Raw genomic sequence first — 9295 nt, 5'->3', positions numbered from 1 at the left:
CTTCTCTCCTGGAGAACACATTGCAAAGCACAGGGAATCTTGGCTAGAACAGACACATGTGCATGTCTGAGCTGGCATGACATGAAGAGACAGTTAATGGCCATGTTTAGATGGCAGTTCCCCTGGGTCACTGCTCAGGGATGGGTGAACTGGGTTCTGGTAGGCTGGAATAGCAGTATCTGTCTTCCTGTTAGACCGGAAAAAAAATACTGGAAGAACAGAGTTATTGCCTCTGTTACGATTTCTGGTGTAATCTAGTTTGACTGCACAAGGGATTAACTCTAGCCTAGGTCTGTCATGGAAAGCTTGTATGTGCCAGTGATATCAAAGTGCAGATGGCAGAGAAAAACAAGGTTAATTTTTTTTTTTCCCCTCTGATCTAGTGAGTGATGGTTCTTCCTCCTTTCAGCAGTGCAGGCCTGAAGGTAGCTGACCACTGCCACTGCTTGCCTTCATCCAGAGGAGTATCTTGCTCCACTTCTTAAGGAAGTTCCTATTGGGGGAGCAGTAACTACTCATGAACGTCTGGAGCTTATGCCTCTCATTCCACAGACAAGAGCAGCCCAAATCCCTGAAGTGCAGCTATTCCTCCAGGGGGCTGGAAGTAGGCCTTAGTGTCTGTGGGTGCAGATGGAGCCAGTCGTATGCTGGCCCTGAACTTCTCTGTGGGAACTAGTAATGGTAGCTCTGGGAAGATGTCCTTGACTCTCTTGAGCATTTCAGAGCTGAAGAGAGCCTTTAGCCTCTTGGGTGTGACTTGATCCACATGTGACTGACTACACTGGCACTACCATAAGGTGCTCCTTAAAATGGCTGGGCTTTAAAGAGCTCCTTTTTAAGCTAAAGTTACCAGACCTAATTTCCCCTCCTACTCTACTCCTGTGTGATTCTCTTCCACCCTAGCCAAACTCTGAGGGAGAATAGTTACTTCTAAGCTGAATCTCACTATCAGCATTGGTGCTAGGCAATGAGCTATTTTGACAACTAACTTTCTGAAACTGCAGTTGGAGGCTAAAATATCTTAACATTGTCCATTAGTTTGACAACTCTCAACTCTTCTGTATTTACCAACTTTCTTGTCTTTACTGAACATGTGAAGGATCCAGAGAAGTCCTTTTCTCTTGCCTGGCTAGAAACCAACACAGCCCAATCATTTTATGTGCTGTATTCTTCTGTGCTGAGTGCAGTCAGAGCTGCATGCTTGGCTCCTCCAGCTGCATGCTTGGCTCCTCCAGCTGCATGCTTGGCTCCTCCAGCTGCATGCTTGGCTCCTCCAGCTGCATGCTTGGCTCCTCCAGCTGCATGCTTGGCTCCTCCAGCTGCATGCTTGGCTCCTCCAGCTGCATGCTTGGCTCCTCCAGCTGCATGCTTGGCTCCTCCAGCTGCATGCTTGGCTCCTCCAGCTGCATGCTTGGCTCCTCCAGCTGCATGCTTGGCTCCTCCAGCGATCTCAGGTAGATGAACATGGCCTAAAGCAAACTGAGGATGAAAACCTTTCAGGCAAAAAGCTAAAGTAATACAAATGCTCATTAACAGTGTCAAAAGCTCTCTGCTAGATGATATCTAGCTAGGAACACAAAAGTCATTAAGTACTTAATAGCACCGCTTGCGTAGAGCATGAGAAACTTGGTCTGTCTAGCAAAGCAGCTCCCTCTAGGTTTTTTTGGCCTTCTTTGTCCCCATTGGATCCATTCATCTAATGACAGTTCTGTCTCGACTTCAGCTATTCCTGAAAATAAAGGTTTCTCATTAAGAGGACTGAAATCACAAGTTTCCCAGTGACAGAGGACTGCAGGAAGGCCTAGGGTAGTGATGGATGTCTACCTGATGATTTGCCGTCACAAGACAACAATCTTCACTGAGGCCAAAGAGACAACAACTGTGCATGAGTTGAAAAAGGTGGTGGAGGGAATACTGAAGAGGCCACCGGAGGAGCAGCGGCTCTACAAAGATAACCAGCTACTGGATGATGATCACAGGACTCTGCTAGACTGTGGCTTAAGCAGCCAAAGCTGTCGTCCTCATGTACCTGCCACGGTGGGCTTGGCTTTATTCAGACCTAGCAATGGCACCTTTGAACCATTGCGTATTGACCCCTTCTCAAGCACCCCAGAGCTACCTGATGTTATGAAGTCACAGGAGTCTGGTAACAGCTCTAGTAAACAAGCTTTGCATTAAAACCAGCATCTCCTGCTTTGTCTCCTGCAGACAGGGTGCTAGTCTTGTCCCGGTCACACCCTTTCGGGTGTCTATCTGACCAATAAAGCATTGCAAATCAATTACATGATGTCGGTGTGCTGTAGTGTCCAGGCAGCCAACAACTCTTTCCTGTGATCCTTCTCCAAAATTAGTGCTGGAGAAGGGTGGCAGCAGCTGGTTACATGTGCACCTCCTGAATTGTAAATGCCATTTGTTTTCCTTTCAGCCAATGCCCAGCTCAGAGCTGGGCATGGTTTTTTTGGGGGGGAAGAAGTGTTGCACAGACTAACTTGGTATACAAGCATTTGTTTCTCTGTCTTCATGTTGACTCATGACAGTAGTGCCTCTGAGGAGTTTGGCTGGAAATCTTGGGGGACAGGGGTGCAGAAGAAATTTCTACTCCTGCCTGTAGCAAAATCTTTAAGAAAACTATAACCTTAAGACCTGAGCAGAGGTAAAACTAGTAAATGGAGCTTATTACCTTCAAAGTTAAGGGATGCTGCACTAATACAATCCACACCAATGAATTTCGAAAGCTGACATTAAGTATGGTTACTGGCATGGACTGTTGAAAACCTCTATGAACTGGACAAAGATTTTTCTTCAAAGGATTAGATACCAGAAGGTAAATTCCTGCTTTCTTCATTCTTGAAAGGCATGAAAAATACAGTTGAAAAAGGACAGTATAACCAGAAACGGATATAATAAAGATGCAGTCTGAGAGTTCTGTAAGAAAAGTTGCTTACCAGAAGCTTTAAAGCATGAGATTGGTCCTATCAATCCTTCTACTGTTAAGAAAGCTTATGAAGCCACTTCTCTTCCCAAACAGAATTGACCCCAGCACTAATTTTTTTCTATGAACCAGCCTACTCCAGATTTAATATTAGTTTTTTCCTTTTTATCCCTAGTGATGTTTTCACAAGCCATCACATCTGACTAGACTCGCACTGCTGTGCTGCAAGGGGAAACTCCTGGGTTTTTTCTCTGTTAAACAATCAGATATGTTAATGCATCTGTTCTCTGAATGAAATTCTGAGGTAGTGTTATTGGTAAGTTTTCCCTCTCATGTATCAAGGGTAATTCAGGCAGGCTGGTCTATGTCCAAGTTCAAAAAAAAACTCTTGAAACTACTCAGTCCCATCCATGATAACTCCTTGGATATAGACTAAATATATAGGCACTTTTGAAATGCCACTTACACTCTTAAACCTCACTGGAGCAAACAGAAATTGAGCTCAAATCTGCCAGCTGAATCAGGGTCTAGGTTTTTGTGTTCTCTGTAGCTCTGACTTGTCCATCTGTTCCTGCCTGCATAGGAGCATTGTGATGAAACTAGGATGCCACCTAGTGGCTGGTGAAATTATAGGAGAGAGAAAAAATAACAAACCAAACAAAAACCTCAGCAGCAACAAAAAGTTTCAGAGCTGTCATATCCGTACATAAATAAGATGTGCTAATGTAGCTGGGCTGTAGTTACAAAAATCTGCTCAATCAAGCTCCTGACACATCCCACTAGGCTTGCTGAAAAACTTAGGTCCTCTCTGAAATACTTGACTGGCAATGAGCACCAAGCAAAAAATACTGACATGTTACTCCATTTCTGATATAATTTTGGTCATTCTAACCTTTGAACCTCTTCTTACTGAAGAGAGATGGAAGAATTCCTGATTTAAAAGAGATACTTGGAAGAAAGTGAAGGGAGATGTTAATGACGGCTATTGGCTGCTCAACAGTATTTATATTCTAAAAGCATAGGCCTGAGGCCAGCCATGTAGCCAAACCAGATGCTGAGCTTCTGGATGTTCACAGAATCACAGAATCATTTAGGTTGGAAAGGACCTTGAAGATCATCTAGTCCAACCGTTAACCTAGCACTGACAGTTCTCAACTACACCATATCCCTCAGCGCTATGTCAACCCTACTCTTAAACACCTCCAGGGATGGGAACTCCACCACCTCCCTGGGCAGTCCATTCCAACGCCTATTAGAGTTGATCTCTTATCTAACCTACCTGTATAATTTGCTGTTAATATTAGAGGATGATGTTTTTATGCTTTGAATTAACTTGTTCGATAGTCTACCTTACACAGCCAAATACTATAACTAGGAACTGAGACGGGAAAAGAAAACCAAACAACTTTTGATAAATAATCCAGTCTATGACTTCAGGAGTCTAAAGAATTTTGAATGAATCTGTACCAAGCCAGACCCCTGCTCATCCCTCCTTAACCATAATCTTTGGTGTGCAGGACAGCATCCCTTTTATTCCGGAGCAGGGCAAGGGTAGGGTAACCCCAATAAAATCAACTCTTGCAGTCTCCAGGAAGCTTCCTCCATGTGCAGGACATGGGGTGACTAAGGGATAGCACTGTTAGGAGACATCAAGCAAGTCCCAAAGTAGGAACTAAAAAGGGGAGGCAAAGTACCTCAGGAAGCTCTTGAACTCTGAGACTGTAGCTTGGCTCAGGATAGCACATTGGGGAAGCCACACATCCCAAGCTGGTATTTCAGCCCAGTTCAACTATCCTGTCCCCATTACAGCAGACTGGACTGAATTCTTTTTTATACAGTTTAGGGAATTAATTATTTCACAGTCTCTGAGCTGTTACAGTTAGCAAAACTGCTTGGTTCTGTCTCTGTAGATTTGCCCCATCTTTGGCAGGTCAGAGCAGCAATGGGAGAAGCCTCTGGGGTTACAGCAGAGAAAATACTGGGATATTTTGAAGGGAGGTTATCATCTTGTGGTGGCAAAGGACTGCAGTTTATCAGTACTCCTTAATCGAGAGCTACTTGAAGTATTGACCATGCAAAAGCACTGAAGCCCTGGAGAAGTGTAAAAAGTATGGATCAGTGGTTGAGATTTACATGCTGAAAGAAATGAAGTGTGAAAACAGAATTTTGGAAGGTGAGGAGTGTAAAAGTAATTCAGTCTTGCTGGGTGTTTTAGATTGGTCATATGATTTGCATGTTTTGGAGTTCTGTGTAAATACCTATTATAAAGCCAGCCAGTCTGCCCTAAAATAAGCTACATCTTGGCCCGGGAAAACATGTACATGACAGTAGATTTGAACAGAAACTTTCAGGCTTTCAGAAGGTGCCAATGTAAACTTTCCTGCATACCAACGGAAGAGTTAACTAAGAGCAAAGTGCACAAGTGAAATTGTCATGAATTGAATTTATCTAAGGTTTTTTTAAATTATCGCAAAGCTGAATGTGAACTACGAATCTCTAGCTTCTTTGGTACGCATAATGCAAATGCGATATGCACTTTCCTTGTTTAAGATTAAGTTGGATTCTATTTTTAAGATTGGGGCGAGAATCTTAATGTAAACAAAACATGAATGGGTACAAAGCCATTAAGTTTTAGGGGATAAACATTGTTTAATAGGAAAACTTCCATTGGATTTTTATGTGTGTTCTGGTGTTTGGCTTAAAAGACTTGATAGTTGGTAGACTGAGCACTAGATTTCATTTTTGGGGCAAGAACACCTTTCCAGTACTCAAAAGACTTGCCTTGAAAAGAATTACTGGGAGTAGAAGGCCAGTATCTGAAATGGCCTCTTTTTCTAGCAGGACTAGCAAAAGAGCTGTGTGCTACTAGGTGGAGAGGGGGAAACTGGGGGGAAGAGAGCATTCAATCTCTTCTGCTCTGCCTGAGCTGTGTTGCCTTCCAAGGTTCTGCAGAGTCTCTTAAACGTTTAATGTGTCAGGATAATTGAGGAAACTCTTCTGTGAATGTTTCGTTTTCCACTGTGTGGAGCTAGTGGTGTTACCATCTAAAGCTTTGAGGGTGGAGGGATGTATTCTTTGTATGGGACTGTGGGGGGGGGGGTGTTGAAGTAGTGAAATGCCAAGACAAAACATCACTTGGCAAAAGTGGGAAGAATAAAGCAGGGATTTGTATGCTCTGTCTCTTCTTTCTCAAGTTTTATGGTTTTGTCATCCTCCCATAGCTAGATTCCTTGCTACAGAAGGGAGCCAAGTCCCTGCTGTGCTTCTGGTGTTCTGAAACTAGATGCAATAGGTAACATCATCTGTTTCCATGTTGAAAATTGGAGCAGACAAGAGGAGAGCAGTCTGCTTCTTGGAGGCTTTTTGAATTACAAATGAAATTAATCTTTCCTAATTCTGCATAGCAGACAGGATAGATCCACATATCTTTGGCAGGTGCTGAAGGGGCTTGGCTGTTCATCCAGAGCAGTGAGTTGGACCAGAACACTGGAAAACAAAATTTTAGTGCTAGAATAAGGAAGGCAGTAGCTAGAGGCAAGTAGGAAGTGCCTTCACTTGCATTGGATCAAACCAATTAGGGAGCTGGAGTCTGCGTAAAGGCAGTTTATTACTGCAAGAACAAACCTAGCAAAAAGCGAGGCTCTTCTTTGTGGGTGGGGCTCAGATTGCATCTGTTGCCAGGATGACAATAACACAGAGAAAAATCTCTCCCTTATGCTGTATAAAAAATGGTGAAGACTATTACACAAGCTCCAAAATGATCTGTCCACATTCCGTTCCACTATAGCAAATTAGGATGGCCTCACAAATGCTGCCCTCTCTTGTCAGGCAAACTTTTTTGTTTGTCTTTGTTGGATATTGGGACAGGCTGTGAATCAGAATGTTCCACCTGCTGTAAACAGCAAGATTCATGTCTGAGAACATGAATGCTGTCTGTACGTGGATGGCACCTGTAAGATATGAGTTAGAATAATGGATTGTTTTTTAAACTTCCTCTCATGGCCTTGATGCTTGGGTAGAGTCCTTCTGATATAACTCGGGAGTTGTAATGTTCCCAGCTTTTGGATAATTTTCAGACAGTACATAATGGGATGCCTCATCTGTTTCTACTCTGAGAGTACTCAAACTGGCAAACTTAAGCACACAGCAAGAAGCTTGGGGTAAATGGATTTCGGTGGATTTCATTCTGTTTCAGAGATCAGATTATGATCTGCAGCAGAATATAAATGACTGGTGCCCTCAGAACAACTGGAGCAAAATAAATTAGCAGACTTTAGTGATGCAGAAAAGGAATTAACTAGGAGGTGAGGAAGATGGCAGGAAGGAGAAATTACCTGCTCTTTTGGAAGACTGCACAGAACTTGATCTCTTGTATACAGAGACTATAAACACAAAGCTCAGCTTTAGTCAAATGCAGGTCACAATTCCAGACTTATCAACATTTTCAGTTTAGGCTATAGTACTGCAGAAAAGAAATAATTCAGGCTTTCAGAAACAGGTGTCTCCATACTGAACCAGAATGTCTCTGCAAATACTGAGAAAATTTATACCACTGCCTTCAGAAATGTCATCAAAGCACCTTGCCTTTTGGTTACTCTTATATTCTTAGTCTCCTCTATTCTCTAGCTTGAAGTCTTCCTGAATAGCATTGTGAACTCTGGATCTTATTTTTGACTGGTTCTATGAAATAGTTCCGTATCACTAAGGGACATCTGATCAAGACAGAAACTAATGTGCCTAAATAGTTGGTTACAAAGCTTGGTCCACATTGCACTATAACTGACTGTCTGCATAAATACACCATAAGCAGGTCCCAGTAGCTTCCAGATATGGGTAAGTATTAGAAAAAAAAAAAATCTAATTCAGCAGTCAGTTTCAGGTGAGTTTGGAAGTAAGCTACAAAATAAGTGAGTGTTGTAACAGACAAATTGTCAAGCTAGCTCTGGTAAGTACTTGATTAAAATCCCACTGTCTAAAGATAATGAGGGAAGAGATATCCCTTGTTCTCAATCTAGCATTCTGGGAGTTAAGCTCTGAACTTCTGCATACAGCATCTTCCTGGGCTTCACAAGAACATCGGTTCAGTTACAACTCAATTCTGCACGTGCTCCTGGGCAGCCTGTGGCCACCTGTGTCTTACCTGATGTGGACCACAAGACCTCAACCAGTGTTGCACATTTTTTGGTAGCCAGGAAAGAAGAAAGTGAGACAGATGCATCTCTGCTCATGCAGAACCCTCTTACCTTTTTTCCCAGTAGATGTAATTGTTACTGCTCTTGATGTGAGTGCCTTATGGGCTTTGTGACAGCTTTAGTCTATTTGCACAGTGATGTTAGCAGCTTTGACTTGTTAACTGTTGTATAAAGTACATTACTGCGGGTCCTCTTCCAACAGGGCATGTGACAGGCAATTAAAAAAAAAGCGTAACCAACAGGGTTGCCTTCCTGGGGAAGGAGAAAAGAAAGCAGAGGTGGAATAAAACACTCGTGTAATTCTGAAGATCCTGTGTTGCTCGCTGGAGCATATGTGGTCAAGGCTGATGCAAGCTGAGCTTTGCCTTGCCCCTGCAGACAGCAGGACCAGGCCCTGCTGACAAGGTATGTGTTCATTCCATGATTTGAAACGAGCTGTGGAAACTGTGACATCCTCTTTCTGTTACCAGAAAATAGAGCATGAAGTCATAGGATACTCATAGTCACTTGTGGAAAGAGGCAACTGAACAAATGTACCCATAAAGATTATGAAGCGGTGCCATGAGGGAGAGCTTCTACTGGCGAGTGTATCCCTCTCAGTTATTGTCTGTGGATTTGCCAAGCTTCTTCCCTGTTTGAGCCTAGTCCAGATCAGTCTCTCCACCCAGCCACAATCCTTCCCATTGGCCATTTTAATAACTTGAATTTCTTAAGGGTTAATCTGAATAAAGGACCTTTTCTTTTACCCAAACCCCAGGTTGAGGACTGTGTCTGCTGTGCTGTGAGTGCAATGGAAGTATAGTGCTGGGTTAGACTGGGTAACTGGTAGCTCTTGCTGTCCATAGGTAGGGCAGGCTCCAGGTAGCCATACCAGATAAAAGATCATATAAGACATTGTCCTAGAAAAGACAGCTTTCAGAAAGATTTTAAAGTCACTTTTCATTTCTGTCCCATGGGTTTTTTTGAATGTTAATTCTTTAGGTTTCAATCCTCAAAGATGAAAATGTCACATGAATTTCTGATGTTTCATTTGATTTTTATTTTAGCTTTAGCTGTGCACAGATAACAGAATATACTCCCTGGCACTGAAGAGTGACTAGAGAAGAATTAAAGTTATCAGCTACTGAGGCTGCTTAAAAATGTCAGCCTTAATTTCTTATCTCGAGGAAGG

The 9295-nt window shown here is 42.8% G+C and overlaps 1 protein-coding gene across 1 annotated transcript; it reads left to right on the top strand.

Annotated features, from left to right (window-relative positions):
- The first annotated feature begins 1812 nt into the window (after positions 1 to 1812).
- On the top strand, positions 1813 to 2178 carry ELOB (elongin B). The gene has a single exon (XM_074874002.1). The coding sequence runs from the start codon at positions 1813 to 1815 to the stop codon at positions 2176 to 2178; it is 366 nt and encodes a 121-aa protein (XP_074730103.1).
- The last annotated feature ends 7117 nt before the right edge of the window (positions 2179 to 9295 follow it).

This window comes from Strix uralensis, chromosome 7 (genome assembly GCF_047716275.1).
Source record: "Strix uralensis isolate ZFMK-TIS-50842 chromosome 7, bStrUra1, whole genome shotgun sequence".
In the NCBI taxonomy this organism is placed as follows: domain Eukaryota; kingdom Metazoa; phylum Chordata; class Aves; order Strigiformes; family Strigidae; genus Strix; species Strix uralensis.
Note: the sequence above shows the minus strand (reverse complement) of the source record. Positions and strands in the feature narration are given on the sequence as shown.

What these genes read in the sequence shown, in the direction of transcription:
- ELOB (XM_074874002.1), top strand. Translation starts at nt 1,813, where the DNA reads ATGGATGTCTACCTGATGATTTGCCGTCACAAGACAACAATCTTCACT.